The sequence below is a fragment of the Melanerpes formicivorus genome, unplaced genomic scaffold (assembly GCF_026170545.1).
Source record: "Melanerpes formicivorus ecotype bairdi unplaced genomic scaffold, bMelFor1.0.p_v2 SCAF_1257, whole genome shotgun sequence".
NCBI lineage: Eukaryota > Metazoa > Chordata > Aves > Piciformes > Picidae > Melanerpes > Melanerpes formicivorus.
The window spans coordinates 24,165-43,151 of NW_027143609.1; the positions used below are offsets into that span (position 1 = coordinate 24,165).

General features: G+C 51.4%; 1 protein-coding gene across 4 annotated transcripts in view; it reads right to left on the reverse strand.

Annotated features, from left to right (window-relative positions):
* LOC137461166 (sucrase-isomaltase, intestinal-like) overlaps positions 1-16,393 on the reverse strand; it is a 39,571-nt gene extending 23,178 nt beyond the window's left edge. Inside the window, exons 1-9 of one of the 4 annotated variants that reach the window (XM_068171030.1) lie at positions 16,285-16,393; positions 13,347-13,474; positions 11,396-11,469; positions 9,879-9,999; positions 8,952-9,061; positions 7,741-7,892; positions 6,142-6,313; positions 2,043-2,142; positions 571-683 (exon numbers count right to left, since the gene is read on the reverse strand). In XM_068171030.1, coding sequence (XP_068027131.1) covers positions 571-683; positions 2,043-2,142; positions 6,142-6,313; positions 7,741-7,892; positions 8,952-9,061; positions 9,879-9,999; positions 11,396-11,469; positions 13,347-13,473 — 969 coding nt within the window. In that variant the 5' untranslated portion in view covers position 13,474; positions 16,285-16,393. Of the gene's footprint in view, positions 1-570; positions 684-2,042; positions 2,143-6,141; positions 6,314-7,740; positions 7,893-8,951; positions 9,062-9,878; positions 10,000-11,395; positions 11,470-13,346; positions 14,800-16,284 lie in introns of those variants that run through there. The other 3 variants (XM_068171031.1, XR_010993257.1, XM_068171028.1) reach the window with 3 other exon arrangements.
* Positions 16,394-18,987: the final 2,594 nt, after the last annotated feature.

Sequence of the window (18,987 nt, forward strand, 5' to 3'; positions counted from 1 at the left end):
TCCATGGAGCTGCTCTCCAGCAGGGCGGCCTCTCCCCTGTCCTGGTGCCTGCTGTTACTCCTCCCCAGGTGCAGGACCCTGCACTTGTCTTTATTGACCTTCATGAGGTTTGCCTGCACCCAGCTCTCAGCCTGTCCTGCTGTCATTGGATGCAGCACAGCCTGAGGGGGGGGTGTGGGGTGTGTGTCAGCCACCCCTCCCCCTCCCTCAGTTTTGTATCATCAGAGAACTTGCTGAGAGTCCTCTCCCTCCTCTGAGCCAGGCTGTTGGTAAAGATACCGAACAAAACTGGAGCCAGGATTGATCCCTGGGGAACAGCACTGGCCACAGGCCTCCACAGAATGTCAGGGGTTGGAAGGGACCTCCAGAGATCATCAAGCCCCAACCTCCCCCCTTGCCAAAAGCAGGACCCCCCAGGGCAGGCCACACAGGAGCACATCCAGGTGGGGCTGGAGAGCCTCCAGAGAAGGAGGCTCTCCGGGCAGCCTGCTCCAGGGCTCTGTCAGCCAGGCCTGCCCTTGGGTGTCTCCAAAGCTGGAGGATGCCTTGGGCTGGTGTCCCCCAACCTACCTGGACGTACTCCTGCACCACCTGCTCGGGGGTGTCCCCAAGGAAGACATAAAAGTCCAGCACTCCCCCAGTGACTCTGTAGGTGACGGCCGGCGCCGGCTGCATGGTGACGTCTGAGAGGAGAAACACAATCAGCTGGGGGCAGGACAGCCCCAGGTGGCAGCCCCAGAGAGGTGAGAAGGAAAGAATCAGAGAGCCATGGAACCATGGGAACGTCACAGAGGCATGGAAGCAGAGAATCAGAGAGAATCAAAGGGAGTCAAAGGGAATCAAAAGGAATCAGAGAGAATCAGGAATCAAAAGGAATCAGAAGGAATCAAAGAGAATCAAAGGGAATCAAAATCAAAGGGAATCAGAATGAAAGGGAATAAAAGAATCAAATAGAATCAGGGAATCAAAGAGAGTCAAAGGGAGTCAAAGGGAATCAAAGGGAATCAAAGGGAATCAAAGGGAATCAGGGAACAAGAGAGAACCAGAGAGAACCAGAGAATCACAGAGAATCAGAGAATCATAGGGTTACAGAATCATTGTCAGGGTTGGAAGGGACCTCAAGGCTCATCCAGTCCCAACCCCCCTGCCATGGGCAGGGACACCTCACACCAGGGCAGGTTGCCCAGAGCCACATCCAGCCTGGCCTTCAACACCTCCAGGGATGAGGATGAGACTTCCACCACCTCCCTGGGCAGCCTGTGCCAGTCTCTCACCGCCCTCATGGGGAAGAACTTCTTCCTAACATGCAATGTGAATCTCCTCACTTCTAGTTTTGCTCCATCCCCCCCAGTCCTATCACTCCCTCACACCCTCAGAAGTCCCTCCCCAGCTTTCTTGGAGCCCCCTGCAGATCCTGGAAGGCCACAATGAGGTCTCCTGGGAGCCTTCTCCTCTCCAGACTGCACAACCCCAACTCTCTCAGTCTGTCTCCAGAGCAGAGCAGCTCCAGCCCTCTGCTCATCCTCTTGGCCCTTCCCTGGACACCTTCCAGCCCCTCCAGATCCTTCCTGGCACAGAGGCTCCAGAGCTGGCCCCAGAGCTCCAGCTGTGGTCTCAGCAGAGTGGAGCAGAGGGGCAGAATCCCCTCCCTGCCCTGCTGGCCACACTTCTCTTGCTGCAGCCCAGGCTCTGCTTGGCTCTCTGGGCTGCAAGTGCTCCCTGATGGCTCCTATTGAGCTTCTCCTCCCCCAGCACCCCCAAGGCTGCTTCAGGGCTGCTCTCCAGCCAGTCCCTGCCTGGCCTATAGCCATGCCTGGGCTTGCCCTGCTCCAGCTGCAGGACCTTGCCCTTGGTCTGGTTGAAGCTCCTGAGAAAGCAACCAACCAACCAAGCAAAAAGCAGTCAAGGAAACCCCAAAGCCCTCCCTGGAGCTTGCAGCACTTCTTTGGCCTTCAAATGTCTATTTCCACCCCCCCACACACACACCCTGCAGTGTTTTCCAACCCAAACCTCCTCTGGGGCTTTTTGTTTGTTTCCCTTACCCATGGCATTGCTGTTCATCAAGAAGACCCCGAGAGAGGCTCCACTTTCGTCCTCCAAGCACAAGAAGAAGGTATGAGCTCCATATAAATTCTCTACATTCTTCAAGGGGAAAGAAAAAAACAACCAAAACCCAAAGGAGAGAATTTGGATTAAAAACCAAAACAAAATCACCAAGCATCATAATAAAAATAAATCACTAAATAGATTAAACAAAAACTAACAGCAAAGGAGAAAAAAGCATCAAAATTCCTCCAGTGTGGTCAGAAGGACCCTGGGTGAGCTCAGGGGACTGAGTCTCTCCTTGAGGGGAAAGACTTCAAGCTGCTAAAATTCGGTGGCAGGCTGAAATCTGGGGGAATTGAGGCCAGATCTGGGGACTCTGTGTGAAAATTTGGAGCAATTTACCTCAAGTCTAACAAAATCCACCTGAAAATTTGGGGGGGAGTTTACCTCCAAACTGACAAAAATCCACCTGAATAAACTGGGGGAATTTACCTCAAATCTGCAGAAATTCAGCTGAAGTTTTTGGAGGGTGTTTACCTCAAATCTAACAAAATCCACCTGAAATTTTGGGGGCAATTTACCTCAAATCTGAGGAAATCCACCTGAAAATTTGGAAGGCTTGGGCCCAAATCTGAGGAATCCACCTGAAAATTTGGGGCAGTTTCCCTCAAATCTGCAGAAATTCAGCTGACTTTTTTTTTGGGGGGGGAGATTTACCTCAAAACTGACAAAAATCCACCTGAAAATTTGTGGACATTTACCTCAAGTCTAACAAAATCCACCTGAAAAATTTTGGGGGAATTTACCTCAAAACTGACAGAAATCAACTAGAAAATTTGGAAGAATTGAGCCCAAATTTGGGGAATCCATCAAAATTCCTCCAGTGTGGTCAGAAGGACCTTGGGTGAGCTCAGGGGACTGAGTCTCTCCTCGAGGGGAAAGACTTCAAGCTGCTAAAATTTGGTGGCAGGCTGAAATCTGGGGGAATTGAGGCCAGATCTGGGGACTCTGTGTGAAAATTTGGAGCAATTTACCTCAAGTCTAACAAAATCCACCTGAAAATTTGGGGGGGAGTTTGCCTCCAAACTGACAAAAATCCACCTGAATAAATTGGGGGAATTTACCTCAAATCTGCAGAAATTCAGCTGAATTTTTTGGAGGGTGTTTACCTCAAATCTAACAAAATCCACCTGAAATTTTGGGGGCAATTTACCTTAAATCTGAGGAAATCCACCTGAAAATTTGGAAGGCTTGGGCCCAAATCTGAGGAATCCACCTGAAAATCTGGGGCAGTTTCCCTCAAATCTGCAGAAATTCAGCTGGCTTTTTTTTTTGGGGGGGGGAGATTTACCTCAAAACTGACAAAAATCCACCTGAAAATTTGGGGACATTTACCTCAAGTCTAACAAAATCCACCTGAAAAATTTTGGGGGAATTTACCTCAAAATTGACAGAAATCAACTAGAAAATTTGGAAGAATTGAGCCCAAATTTGGGGAATCCATCAAAATTCCTCCAGTGTGGTCAGAAGGACCCTGGGTGAGCTCAGGGGACGGAGTCTCTCCTCAAGGGGAAAGACTTCAAGCTGCGAAAATTCGGTGGCAGGCTGAAATTTGGGGGAATTGAGGCCAAATCTGGGGACTCTGTGTGAAAATTTGGAGCAATTTACCTCAAATCTGACAAAAATCCGCCTGAAAAATTGGGAAGAGTTGAGCCCAAATTTGGGGAAGCCACCTGAAAAATTTAGGGGGAAATTTCCCTGAAATCTGAAGAAATGCAGCTGAAAATTTTGAGGGGAGTTTCCCTCAAATCTAACAAAATCCACCTGAAAAATCTGGGGCAATTTCCCTCAAATCTGCAGAAATGCACCTGAAATTTTGGGGGAGAAATTTACCTCAAAACTGACAAAAATCCACCTGAAAAAAAGCAGGGAATTTACATCAAATCCAACAAAATCCACCTGAAAAATGTGGGGGAATTTACCTCAAATCTGAGGAAATCCACCTGAAAATTTTGGAAGACTTGGGCTCAAATCTGGGGAATCCACCTGAAAATTTGGGGGCAAGTTCCTTCAAATCTGCAGAAATTCAGCTGACATATTTTTGGGGGAAATTTACCTCAAAACTGATCAAAATCCACCTGAAAAAAAATCAGGGAATTTACCTCAAATCTAACAAAATCTACCTGAAAAAATTGGTAGAATTGACCTCAAAACTGACAAAAATCAACTAGAAAATTTGGAAGACTTGGGCCCAAATTTGGGGCAATTTCCCTCAATTCTGAAGAAATTCAGCTGATATTTTGGGGGAGAAATTTACCTCAAAACTGACAAAATGTACCTGAAAAAAAAAAATCAAGGAATTTACCTCAAATCTAACAAAATCCACCTGAAAAATGTGGGGGAATTTAGCTCAAATATGAAGAAATGCAGCTGAAATTTTTTGGGGGAATTTACCTCAAGTCTAACAAAATCCACCTGAAAATTTGGGGCAATTTACCTTAAATCTGAGGGAATCCACCTGGAAAATTTGGTAGAATTTACCTCAAAACTGACAAAAATCAACTAGAAAAATTGGAAGAATTGATCCCAAATTTGGGGAATCCACCTCAAAAATTTGGTGGCAATTTACCTCAAATCTGCAGAAATTCAGCTGAAAATTTTGGGGGGGAGTTTACCTCAAATCTAACAACATCCACCTGAAAAAATTGGTGGAATTTACCTCAAAGCTGACAAAAATCCACATGAATAAATTGGAAGACTTGACCCCAAATTTGGGGAAGCCACCTGAAAAAACTGGGGCAATTTCCCTCAAATCTGAAGAAATTCAGCTGAAATTTTTGGGGGGAGTTTACCTCAAACCTAACAAAATCCAACTGAAAAAATTTTGGGGCAATTTCCCTCAAATCTGAAGAAATGCAGCTGAATTTTTTTGGGGGGGGGAAATTTACTTCAAAACTGACAAAAATCCACCTGAAAAAAAAAAAAATTCAGGGAATTTGCCTCAAATCTAACAAAATCCACCTGAAATTTTGGGGGGAAAATTACCTCCAAAAAAATCCACCTGAAAATTTGGAAGACTTGGGCCCAAATTTGGGGAATCCCCCTGAAAATTTGGGGCAATTTACCTCAAATCTGAAAAAATTCAGCTGAAATTTTTTGGGGGGGAAAATTTACCTCAAAACTGACAAAAATCCACCTGGAAAATTTGGGGGAATTTAGCTCAAATCTGTGGAAATCCAGCTGGGGAAAAAAAAAAACCACCAAATCTGGGAGGACTGAGTCCAAATTTTGGGGACTCCACCTGGGGGAATTTGCATCAGATTTGAGGAAACCTCCAAATCTGAAGGAATTGACCTAAATGTTTTGGGGGGGAAACATTTCAGAGCACCCCAGAAGAGCTCTGAGCTCCCTCCCAGCCTGAGCCAATCTCCTCCAACCTCCCTGCTGTCCCAGGGACACCTCTCAACGAGACTCAGCTGCTCCAGGCTTCATCCCTGGAGGTGTTCAAGGCCAGGCTGGGGGTGGCTGTGAGCAGCCTGCTCTGCTGTGAGGAGTCCCTGCCCACAGCAGGGGGCTTGGAGCTGGATGAGCCTTGAGGTCTCTTCCAGCCCTGACAATTCTGTGATCCATCCAGCCTGGCCTTGAGCACCCCCAGGCAGGAGGCATCCACAGCCTCCCAGGGCAGCCTGTTCCAGAGTCTCACCACTCCCACTGCTTCCTCAGCTCCATTCTCACCCTCCTCTTCCTCAGCTTCAAACCATTCCCCCTTGGCCTGTCTCCAGATACCCTCAGCAAAAGTCCCTCCACAGCCTTCCTGCAGGATCCCTTCAGCCATTGGGAAGGCAGCTCTGAGGTCCCCCCCCACCCGGAGCCTTCTCTTCTCCAGACCTCAGCAGATCATAGAACTGTTAGGGTTGGAAGGGACCTCGAGGATCCTCCAGTCCCAACCCCCCTGCCATGGACAGGGACCCCTCCCACTGGAGCAGGCTGCCCAGAGCCACCTCCAGCCTGGCCTCCTTAAAGCTCCAACCATGGCCAGAGTCCCCAATTCCCCTGGCTACAAAAGGGGGGAAAGAGCTCAGCTGGAGGAGTTACCGCAGAGGGATTTGTGCCCCTGTTGAATATGGGCCAGACCCTCCAGTTGAGGTCGTGCTGGTACTGCTTGTGGATCTGCTCTCCCACCCCATAGATGTTGCCGCTGGGCAGCCTGATGGAGAGCTGCAGGAACTGGTTGGCGTAGACCAGAGGACCAATGGTGGTGTCAAAGCTGGAGAAACACCAGAAGGGGGCAGAAAGAAAGTGGATCAGGAAGGTTAGGTCCTTTGGGTAGCACCAAAACCCCCAGCCCCCCAGGCCTTTACACCAGCAGGGTTGGACACCGCTGGGTGCTGTCTGTTTGGGCACTTGGCCAAAACAGGTCAGTAGAGGTTGAGGGGAATTGAGTTCAGGTCACTTCACTTCACCTGAATTCAGTTCAGTTCAATTCAATTCAACTGAATTCAAATCACTTCAATTCAGTTTAACTGAATTCAATTCAGTTCACTTCAGTTCAATTCAACTCAATTCAATTCAACTGAATTCAAATCACTTCAGTTCACTTCAGTTCAATTCAGTTTAACTGAATTCAATTCAGTTCACTTCAGTTCACCTCAATTCAATTCAGTTCAACTCAATTCAGTTCACTTCAGTTCAATTCAACTCAACTCAATTCAATTCAACTGAATCCAAATCACTTCAATTCAGTTCACTTCAATTAATTTTAACTGAATTCAATTTAGTTCACCTCAATTCATTTCAATTCACCCCAATTCAATTCAGTTCACCTCAATTCAACTCAATTCAGTTCACTTCAGTTCAGCTCAATTCAGTTCAGCTCAATTCAAGCCAATCCAATTCAGTTTAGTTCAGTTCAGTTCACCTGAATTCAATTCAGTTCACTTCAATTCAAGACAATCCAATTCAGTTTAGTTCAGTTCAATTCAGTTCACCTGAATTCAATTCAGTTCACTTCAGTTCACCTCAATTCAGTTCACTTCAATTCACTTCAAGCCAATCCAATGCAGTTTAGTTCAGTTCAATTCAGTTCAACTGAATCCAATCCAATTTGGTTCCATTCCATTCCATTTATTGAATCCAACTCAATAGACTCAAATCTAAATCAATTCCATGCTATTTATTGATTGATTCCATTCAGTCAATGTCATTCACAGCCTGAGGAGGTGCCACCACTCCTCCCAGCTTGGTGCCAGCAGCCAAGTGGCTGTCAGTGCCCTCTGTGCCCTCATCCAGGTCCTTGATGAGTCCTGGTCCCAGTAATGACCCTTGAGGGACTACACTGAATATAGCTCTCCAACTACACCCTGCCCCCTTGGCCACCACTCTCTGACTGCCTTCCTTCAACCATTTGGCCTCCAACTAGACCCTTTCTCAAGTAGACCCTCTCCCATTGGCCACCACTCTCTAACTTCTTTCATTCAAGCTCTTGACCTCCAACTAGACCCTGTCCCATCTAGACCCTGTCCCATTGGCCACCTCTCTCTGACTTCTTTCCTTCAACCACTTGGCCTCCACCTCACTCCCCAATCATCCAGGCCACACTTCCTATGTCCAAGAAGATACCTTCTGAGCTAACAACCATCATGAGGGTGGAGTCCACCACACTTGGAGATGAAGAAACTCCCCAGATGTACTCACACAACTTTTTCAGTGCTGGCTCTGATCACCTTGATGCCAAAAGGGTTCTGTTGGACTTCAACTTTATAGTTGAGGTTGGAGGCTGCTGGATCAGTGAAGGATCCCACATGCTCATGGGGGACTTCATACCTTTGGTTGTTGGGGTCAGTGATCTAGGTGGGGTGGGGTTGAAAGGCCAAAGTGAGGTCAAAGGACAAAGTGGTTAAAAGGCTAAAAGAAGATATTTAGTCCTTGATGCCTCTTCCCAGCAGGAGCATCCAAATTGCACCTGGGGAGCTAAAAAAACCCATCCCCACCTGCTGTCCAGATAGCAGCACCCCAAGAAGTGACCAACAGCAGCCAAGGGCAACATGTAGCCTGTGCAGACCTGCTCAGCCTCTCTCCTTGGGTGGCTGAAGAGAGCATTTCCCACTTCTGCCTGACCTGAGCAGGATTTTCCCATGGGAAAGAGGCAGGAGGTGGAAAAGGAGAGGAAGGGGAAGGGGAGGGGAGAGGAAGGGGAGGGGAGAGGGCGGGGAGAGGAAGGGGAGGGGAAGGGGAGGGGAGAGGGAGGGGAAGGGGAGAGGGAGGGGGAGGGGAGAGGGAGAGGGAGAGGGAGAGGAAGGGGAGGGGAGAGGGAGAGGGAGGGGGAGAGGGAGGGGGAGGGGGAGGGGGAGGAGGAGAGGAAGAGGGAGAGGGAGAGGGAGAGGGAGAGGGAGAGGGAGAGGGAGAGGGAGAGGGAGAGGGAGAGGGAGAGGGAGAGGGAGAGGGAGAGGGAGAGGGAGAGGGAGAGGGAGAGGGAGAGGGAGAGGGAGAGGGAGAGGGAGAGGGAGAGGGAGAGGGAGGGGAGGGGGAGACAAAAAAGATGATGACTAAAAAGAAAGAATAGAAAAAGAAATTGAAAAAGGAAAATAGAAAGAAAAAGAGGGGAAAATGAAAAGGCAAAAAGAAAAAGAGAAAAAGAAAAAGAGAAAAAGAGAAGAGCAGAGACCCTGAAAGTGGCAGAAGCAATCCTGAAGCTTTTTAAGGTTTTGGGTTTGGAGCTCCTCAAGCCTGAGCCCTGCTGGAAGGGGCTTGGGTCCAAACAAAGGCTCTTTCAGTCAGAGATCCTGGGAGGGCCACAGCTGGGTGGGGGTCAGAGGGTGGGAAGGAGAAGGGAGGCACCTGTGGAACATCTCCTGATGGAGCAGCGAGGTCCAAACCCTTCCAAGGAGGGGTGGGGAGAAGCTCACCTTGAAGCGGAGGCGGTTGGGGGTCTGGTGCTGGGTGGTGAGCAGAAGGTTGTCGATGTCCTGGCCAAAGAGCGACGGCGAGGGGAGCCTGGCCAGCGCGGCCTGCAGGCCTGGCGGGGAAGGACACCGAGAAGGGGTTGGGTGGGAAGGGACCTTCGAAAGGCAAAGCAGGGGGAGAGCTGGGATGGAGAAATGATCAGCCATGAAGGATGGTCAACAATGAGAGATGGTCAGCCATGAGTGTGGGTCTACCATGAGTGCTGGTCTACCATGAGTGCTGGTCCACTAGGAGTGATGGTCAACCAGTAGTATTGGTCAACCAGGAGTTATGGTCAGACATGAGTGATGGTCAACCATGAGTGACGGTCAACCATGAGTGTGGGTCTAACATGAGTGACGGCCAACCATGAGTGACGGTCTGCCATGAGTGATGGCCAACAATGAATGATGGTCAGCCATGACTGTGGGTCTACCATGAGTGATGGTCCACCATGAGTGATCAGCCATGAATGATGGTTAAAAATGAGTGAAGGTCAATCATGAGTGATGGCCAACAATGAATGATGGTCAGCCATGAGTGATGGTCAGCCATGACTGTGGGTCTACCATGAGTGATGGTCAGCCATGAGTGATGGTCAGCCATGAGTGATGGCCAACCATGAGTGAGGGTCAACACTGAATGATGGCCAACCATGGGAGGGGAGAGAGAGAGGGGGAGAGAGAGGGGGAGAGAGAGGGGGAGAGAGAGGGGGAGAGAGAGGGGGAGAGAGAGGGGGAGAGAGAGGGGGAGAGAGAGGGGGAGAGAGAGGGGGAGAGAGAGGGGGAGAGAGAGGGGGAGAGAGAGGGGGAGAGAGAGGGGGAGAGAGAGGGGGAGAGAGAGGGGGAGAGAGAGGGGGAGAGAGAGGGGGAGAGGTGAGGCCAACTCACCCTGCTCTGTGGTCACCAGGTCCCCATCCACTGTGTAGCCATGGTCTGAGGAGAAGTAGCACCAGGGCACGTTGGGGTCGCTCAGGGGGCTCCAGCAGCAGCCGCGGAGCGAGCAGAGGCTCTGGCCCCAGAGAGGAGATTTGAGGAGAGCTGAACCCCACCCTGGAGCCCTCCCCCATTATCAACTCACATTAACTAATTATTAACTAATTATTAACTAATTATTAATTCACATTAACTAATTCCATGCCATCATTAACGAATATTACCAAACTCCTCACCATTATTAACTAATACTAATTAATTCCTCACCATTATTGACTAATATTAACTAATTCCACACCCTTATTCACTCACATTAACTAATTCTTCACCATTATTAGCAAGGATTAACAGATTCCACGCCATTATTAACCCACATTAACTAATTCCATGCCATTATTAACTCACATTAATGAACTCCTCACCATAATTAGCTAGTATTAACCAATTCCACGCCATGAACAACTAATATTAACACACTCCTCACCATCATTACCTAATATTAACTAATTTCACATCATTATTGACTAATATTAACTAACTCCTGGCCATTATTAACAAATATTAACTAACTCCTCACCATTATTAACTTATATTAACTAACTCCTCACCCTTATTAACTCACATTAACTAATTGCTCACCACTATTGACTAATGTTAACTAACTCCTCGCCATTATTAACTAACATTAACATACTCTTTACCATTATTGACTGATATTAACTAACTGCTGGCCATTATTAACTAATATTAACACACTCCTCACCATTATTAACTAATATTAACTAACTGTTGGCCATTATTAACTAATATTAACGCACTCCTCACCATTATTAACTGATATTAACTAACTGCTGGCCATTATTAACTAATATAAATACACTCCTCACCATTATTAACTGATATTAACTAACTGCTGGCCATTATTAACTAATATTAACACACTCCTCATCATTATTAACTAATATTAACTCCTGGCCATTATTAATGAATATTAACTAACTCCTGGCCATTATTAACTAACATTAACACACTCCTCACCATTATTGACTAATATTAACTAACTCCTCACCATTAACTAATATTAACACACTCCTTACCATTATTGAGTGTTATTAACTAACTTACCATTATTAACTAATGTTAACACACTCCTCACCATGATTGACCAATATTAACTAGCTGCTCACCATTATTAACTAACATTAACACACTCCTCACCATTATTAACTAATATTAACTAACTCCTGGCCATTATTAACTGACACTAACACACTCCTCACCATTGTTAACTAATATTAACTAACTCCTCACCATTATTAACTAACATTAACACACTCCTCACCACTATTAACTAATACTAACAAATCCCACGCCATTTTTAAGTCACATTAACTAATTTCACACCACTATTAACAGCTAATAACTAATTATTGGGGGTGGGGGGGAAGAGGGGGCTCCCCCTCATTCCAGACCTTGGTGGCGATCTGGTCCGGGATGCAGTCGACCCTCTGGGCTGTGTCCAGGGCCGGGCAGGAAGGGGAAAACTCTGGGAGGGGATGAGGAGGGAAGGAGAGGAGAGGAAGGAAGCGGTTAATGCAAATAATTAGATGATTAGCTCATTAATAACGATAATAGCAATAATAAAGACGATGGGCAGGGGGCCTAATAGCCTCGGGGCTGGGAGGCCATTCTGGGGTGGATGGGTCCGTGGGTCAGGCGCCTGTGGCATTGATTGAATTAGTAATGGGTGATCAGTTGGAGACACTCAGTGATGATGATGATGATGATGGTGGTGATGATGAGGATGATAATAATAGCATGATATAACAATAATAACAATAATAATAATAATAATAATAATAATAATAATAATAATAATAATAATAATAATAATAATAATAATAATAATAAGCTATTATTTATATTAATTATTACTATATTAGTGTTAATAATTATTAATATAACAGACAGTCATCATACAATAACCTAATATTAATAACACTATGGATAACAACGTGGTTAATAATAAATTAATAATATTAATGATACAATCATCAATCCTATTATTAAGCATAACCTAATACTAATATTAATAATGCTACTACTACTACTAATAATAATACCAATAAATTACCACAATAATATTACTATTCTTATCACTAATACAATAGGATCATGACTGCTATAAGGACTATCCCCAGCAGTATTTATTACCTTTTAATATTAATATTACATAATGATTATTCCTCCTGCTGGTGCTATGGCAGGATTGCTCTTGCTATTATAATTATCATTACTACTGCTATTAGTCCCTCCTCGAACCTTTGACCTTTCCGAGTCCCTCCTCGACCCTCCTGAGTCCTTCCTTGATCCCTTCTCAGTCCCTCCTCGACCTTTCCAAGCCCCTCCTTGACCCCTTCCAAGCCCCTCCTCGACCCCTTCTGATTCCCTCCTCAACCCTTCTCAGTCCCTCCTCGACCCCGCCTGAGTCCTTCCTTGATCCCTTCTGAGTCCCTCCTCTACCCCTTCTGATTCCCTCCTCAACCCTTCTCAGTCCCTCCTCGACCCCGCCTGAGTCCTTCCTTGATCCCTTCTCAGTCCCTCCTCAACCCCTTCTGATTCCCTCCTCAACCATCCTGAGTCCTTCCTTGATCCCTTTCGAGACCCTCCTCGACCCCTCCCAAGTCCTTCCTTGATCCCTTCTCAGTCCCTCCTCGACCTTTCCGAGCCCCTCCTCGACCCTTCCAAGTCCCTCCTTGATCCCTTCCAATCCCCTCCTCGACCCCTCCTGAGTCCTTCCTTGACCCCTTCTGAGTCCCTCCTCGACCCTTCTGAGTCCCTCCTCGACCTCTTCTGAGTCCTTTCTTGATCCCTTCTGAGTCCCTCCTTGACCCTTCTGAGTCCCTCCTCCATCCCTTCTGAGCCCCTCCTCCCTCCTTTCCGAGTCCCTCCTTGACCCTCCTGAGTCCTTCCTCCATCCCTTCCAAGCCCCTCCTCCATCCCTTCCAAGCCCCTCCTCCATCCCTTCCGAGTCCCTCCTCAACCCTCCTGAGTCCTTCCTTGATCCCTTCCGAGTCCCTCCTCAACCTTTCCAAGCCCCTCCTTTACCCCTTCCGAGTCCGTCCTCGACCCCTCCTGAGTCCTTTCTTGATCCCTTCTGAGTCCCTCCTCGACCTTTCCGAGTCCCTCCTCGATCCCTGCGGCAAAGATCTCCCCTGCTCTACTTTCAAATCTTTGGCTCTCGTCCTGCCAGAGGATTCCATCCCCCCCATGCGTGTCTTCACTCCTGTCCTGAGGGCTCCACACCCTCCACGTGTGTCCCCATGAGTGGCCAGAGCCTTCCACACACCCCCACGCGTGTCCATGCAGCTCTCCAGAGGCCTCCAGACCCCAGCCAGCTGCTGGTGTGAAGGGGCCACTCACCGACATCCTCAGAGGATGCTGAATCCCTGGTGGCCAAGAGCCCAATGAGGACACACATAACGACCACCACCAGGCAGAAGAGGACAATCAAAGTGATCTCCAACTTGCTGAACTTCCTCTTCGCCATCCTGGGGGAAGGAAAATAAAACCAAAACAAAGGAAAAAGAAATTTTGGTGGTGAGCAGGAAAAAAAACCCTGCCGGGAACGCAGGGAGACTTTCAGCTCTCGGGCGCCGCCCTGTGGAGCCCCGGGGGCAAAGCAGCCTCTGGCCCAGGTCCTGAAGGGATTCCTCTGGGAAGATGTAATTGGCTCTTGAGCGCCTCCCTCTGGAGCTCCGAGGGCAGGCAGCACCCAGGGGCTTCTCAGCTTCCTCAAGCTGAGACAGCCAAACCTCCAGGATTTCCCAGCTCTGCTCTGCCTTGGTGCTGCAGAAACACCTCCCTGGACAACCTCTGCTGCTGCTCCACCACCCCCTGAGCTTCTTCCATTGTTCCACCACCCCCTGAGCCTCTGCCATTGTTCCTCCACCCTCTGAGCCTCTTCCATTGTTCCACCACCCTCAGAGCCTCTTCCATTGTTCCACCACCCTCTGAGCCTCTTCCATTGTTCCACCACCCCCTGAGCCTCTTCCATTGTTCCACCACCCCCTGAGCCTCTTCCAGTGTTCCACCACCCTCTGAGCCTCTTCCATTGTTCCACCACCCTCAGAATCTCTTCCATTGTTCCTCCACCCTCTCAGCTTCTTCCACTGTTCCCCAGCCCTGCTGCAGCCTCAGTCTCTTCTCCACTTTCAGACCTTTCCCCTCCAAGTCTTCCCACTCTAAATTTCAGTTTTCCTCCACCCCTCCATAGGAAAGAAACAAAGAAAAGAGTCCAAAGCCTCCAGAATCCCAGGATCTACTGATGTAGGATTCCAGGATCTACTGATCCACAAGCCCCAGATCTACTGATCTTCAATCCTAGTATCTACTGATTCCCTATCCCAGCATCCACTGATCCCCAGCATCTGCTGCTCCCCAGTCCCAGGACCTACAGATCCACAACCCAGGATCTGCTGCTCCAGAATCCTAGGATCTACTGATCCACGGTCCCAGGATCTGCTGATCCACAACCCCTGGATCTGCTGATCCATAATCCCACAATCTGCTGATCCACACGCAATTCCAGGGTGTACTGATCCAGAATCCCAGAATCTTCTGCTCTATAATCCCAGGATCTTCTAATCTACAATACAAGGATCTAGTGATATACAATCCCAGGATCTGCTGCTCCAGAATCCCAGGATTTACTGATCCAGAATCCCAGGATCTTCTAATCTACAATACAAGGATCTTGTGATCCACAACCCCAGGATCTGCTGATCTACAGTCCCAGGATCTGGTGATCCACAATCCCAGGATCTAGTGATCCACAATCCCAGGCTCTGCTGCTCCCCAGCCCCTGGCTCTGCTGCTCCCCAGTCCCAGGCTCCGCTGCTCCCCTGGCTCTGCTCCTTCCCAGCCCCTGGCTCTGCTGCTCCCCAGCCCCAGGCTCTGCTGCTCCCCAGCCCCAGGCACTGCTGCTCCCCAGTCCCAGGCACTGCTGCTCCCCAGCCCCAGGCTCCGCTGCTCCCCAGCCCCAGGCACTGCTCCTCCCCAGGCCCAGGCTCTGCTGCTCCCCAGCCCCAGGCTCTGCTGCTCCCCAGCCCCAGGCACTGCTGCTCCCCAACCCCAGGCACTGCTCCTCCCCAGCCCCAGGCACTGCTGCTCCCCAGCCCCAGGCACTGCTGCTCCCCAACCCCAGGCACTGCTGCTCCCCAGCCCCAGGCACTGCTGCTCCCCAGCCCCAGGCTCTGCTGCTCCCCAGCCCCAGGCTCCGCTGCTCCCCAGCCCCAGGCACTGCTGCTCCCCAGCCCCAGGCTCTGCTGCTCCCCAGCCCCATGCACTGCTGCTCCCCAGCCCCAGGCTCTGCTGCTCCCCAGGCTCTGCTCCGCCCCAGCCCCAGGCACTGCTGCTGCTCTGGCACTGCTGCTCCCCAGCCCCAGGCACTGCTGCTCCAAAGCCCCAGGCTCTGCTGCTCCCCAGGCTCTGCTGCTCCCCAGCCCCAGGCACTGCTGCTGCTCTGGCACTGCTGCTCCCCAGCCCCAGGCACTGCTGCTCCAAAGCCCCAGGCTCTGCTGCTCCCCAGGCTCTGCTGCTCCCCAGCCCCAGGCACTGCTGCTGCTCTGGCACTGCTGCTCCCCAGCCCCAGGCACTGCTGCTCCAAAGCCCCAGGCTCTGCTGCTCCCCAGGCTCTGCTGCTCCCCAGCCCCAGGCTCTGCTGCTCCCCAGGCTCCGCTGCTCCCCAGCCCCAGGCTCTGCTGCTCCCCAGGCTCCGCTGCTCCCCAGCCCCAGGCTCTGCTGCTCCCCAGCCCCAGGCTCTGCTGCTCCCCAGGCACTGCTGCTCCCCAGCCCCAGGCACTGCTGCTCCCCAGGCTCTGCTGCTCCCCAGCCCCAGGCTCTGCTGCTCCCCAGGCTCTGCTGCTCCCCAGCCCCTGGCTCTGCTGCTCCCCAGGCACTGCTGCTCCCCAGCCCCAGGCACTGCTGCTCCCCAGCCCCAGGCACTGCTGCTCCCCAGCCCCTGCCCCTCCCCACACCCAGGTTCTGCTGCTCCCCAGCCCCTGGCTCCGCTGCTCCCCAGCCCCTGATGCTCCCCAGCCCCAGGCTCTGCTGCTCCCCAGCCCCTGGCTCCGCTGCTCCCCAGCCCCTGATGCTCCCCAGCCCCTGGCTCCGCTGCTCCCCAGCCCCAGGCTCCGCTGCTCCCCAGCCCCAGGCTCTGCTGCCACCCAGCCCCAGGCTCTGCTGCTCCCCAGCCCCAGGCTCTGCTGCTCCCCAGGCACTGCTGCTCCCCAGCCCCAGGCACTGCTGCTCCCCAGGCTCTGCTGCTCCCCAGCCCCAGGCTCTGCTGCTCCTCACCTACCTTAGAGCTGAGCTGTGTCCTCTTCCGGCCTCGCTGTGGCTGGCAGGTGGCTGCCAGCGTTTATCACCTTCCCTTATCAGCCAGGAGAGGCCAACCCCTCAGCTGGGGCCAGGATCTGCCTGGGGGTTTTTCCCCCCCTTTTATCATTCCTCCCCTTTGGGTTTTTTCGGTTTGTTTTGGTTTTACAGCTTTGTTTTGCTGATTGTGCAGAGCCTGAGTGAGTCACCCGCCAGGGGCACTGCATTGAGCTTTTTGCTGCCCTGCTGGCTCCCAGCCCTGGAAGTTTTCCACCTGAGGGCTTCAAAAGGGAGGGGTGGGGAGAAGATCAGGAGAGGTTTTTCCTGATTTCAGGAGTTTTTATCACCTGGAGGAAAAATAAATAACCCCAAGGCCAAGGTCTCAGACAGGTGATGGAGACAAAGGGCTTGTGGCCAATGGTCTCCTGCAAGGCATGAAGAAGTGTGGGCAGCAGGTCAAGGGAGCTTCTCCTCCCCCCAGCTCTGCCTCTAGGGAGGCCTCACCTGCAGCACTGGGACCAATTCTGGGCTCCCCAGTTCCAGGGGACCAGGGAACTGCTGGAGAGAGTTAAGTGGGGGCTGGGGAGGTACTGGTGGGGGCTAGGGAGGTACTGGGAGGGGCTGGGAAGGTGCTGGAGCAGCTCTGTGAGGAGGCCCTGGGGCTGAGAGCTTGGAGCAGAGCAGCCCCAGGGGGGATCTGAGCAATGCTCAGCAGGAGCTAAAGGAGCTGTGGGGGGCAAGAGGCTGGGGCCAGGCTCTGCTCAGTGGTGCCCAGGGCCAGGCACAAACTGGCACCAGGGAGGTTCCATCAAGAGAAATATTCTTGGCTTAGAGGCTGCTGGAGGCCTGGAGGAGGCTGCCCAGAGAGGTTGTGGAGCCTCCTTCTCTGGTGACCTCCCAACCCCACCTGGGTGCTGAGCTCCTGGGCAAGCTGCTGGGGGGTGGCCCTGGTGGAGCAGGATCAGCTCCCAGAGGTCCCTTCCAAGCCTGTCCCTGCTGGGATGCTGTAAAAGGCCAAGAGGCCAAATTGGTTCCAACTCATCCAAGGCTTCCTTGGCCCTCCCTGGCTCCACCCTCAAGCCCCAGAGCAGCTGCTCAGAGCCTCCTGGGCCACCCCTAAAATCTCTTTCTTTCACCTCAAGAGGATGGAGAAGCCTTTCCCAGGAATTCAGGAGCAAGACTTCTGCAGGGCAACTCCACCCAGGGACAAGGAGAAGCTCTTCCCAGCCCCTCAACCTCCAGCTCCCCTGGATTCATCCCCAGGAAGGGTTGGGTTGGAAGGGACCTCCAAGCTCATCCAGTTCCAACCCCCCCTGCCACGGGCAGGGACACCTCCCACCAGCCCAGGGTGCTCAGGGCCTCTTCCAGCCTGGCCCTGAGCCATCCACGACCTCCCTGGGCAGCCTGCTCCAGGGTCTCCTCAGCCTCATGATGAAGAACTTCTCCTCATGTCCAATCTAAACCTCCCCTGCTCCGGTTTCAAGCCATCCTGGCACCCCTAAGCCCCCTCTCAGAAGTCCCTCCCCAGCTCTCCTGGAGCCTCCTTCAGGTGCTGGGAGGCTGCTCTGAGGTCTCCAGGCTGAACAGCCCCAAACCTCCCACCTTGAACCCACAGCAGAGGTTCTGCAGCCCTCTGAGCATCTTGGGGGCCTCCTCTGGACCCTCTCCAACAGTTCCAAGTCCTTCTTGTGCTGGGGGCCCCCAGAACTTCTGTGTCCCTCCTTGATCCTTTGACCTTTCTGAGTCTCTCCTCAGTCCTTTGACCCTCCTGAGTCCCTCCACAACCCCTTTACCTTTTTGCCCTCCTCCTTGACCCTTCTGAGCCCCTCCTCAAGCTGGGCAGTGCTGGGGACCTCCTTGGCTCACGTGGCTGCCTGTGTGCCCTCTCCAAGTGCCTTTATCTCCACTCAAGGAGTTCTTCCTTTCTCACTTTGACCCTTCCAGACCCTTTCCTTGGTCTCACCAGGCTGGAGCCCGCAGGCAGCTGTGGCTCCTTCGCGGTGCCCAACGTCAAGCTCAAAGGCTTGGAGATAAGGAGAAGCTGGAATGTGCCAGCTCCAGCTTATGGCCCTTGATTAGATAAGCAAGGAGCAGGAAGCTACTGGCTTGGCCATGGGACCTCTGCACCTTGCTCTTGAGGCACCTCCTGGATGCACCCAGCTCCTGCTCCCCCTCTTCTTTGTTGGACCTTTGCCTTCAAGGACCTCCCGGATGCACCCAGCTCCTGCTCCCCCTCTTCTTTCTCTGACCTTTGCCTTCAAGGACCTCCTGGGTGCACCCAGCTCCTGCTCCCCCTCTTCTTTCTTTGTTGGACCTTTACCTTGAAGGACCTCCTGGATGCACCCAGCTCCTGCTCCCAAGTGTCCCCAGGGTCACAAATGTCCCCACAATGCCCCCACAGTGTCCCCACTCTGCTCCCAGGGTCACCAAATGTCCCCACAATGCCCTCACAATGTCCCCACTCTGCTCCCAGGGTCGCCAAATGTCCCCACAATGTCCCCCCAGTGTCCCCACTCTGCTCCCAGAACTGGACACAGTACTCAAGGTGTGGCCTAACCAATGCAGAGTCCAGGACACAATGACCTCCCTGCTCCTGCTGGCCACACTATTCCTAATGCAGGCCAGGATGCCAATGGCCTTCTTGGCCACCTGGGCACACTGGACAGTGTGCTCACTGCACATGTGG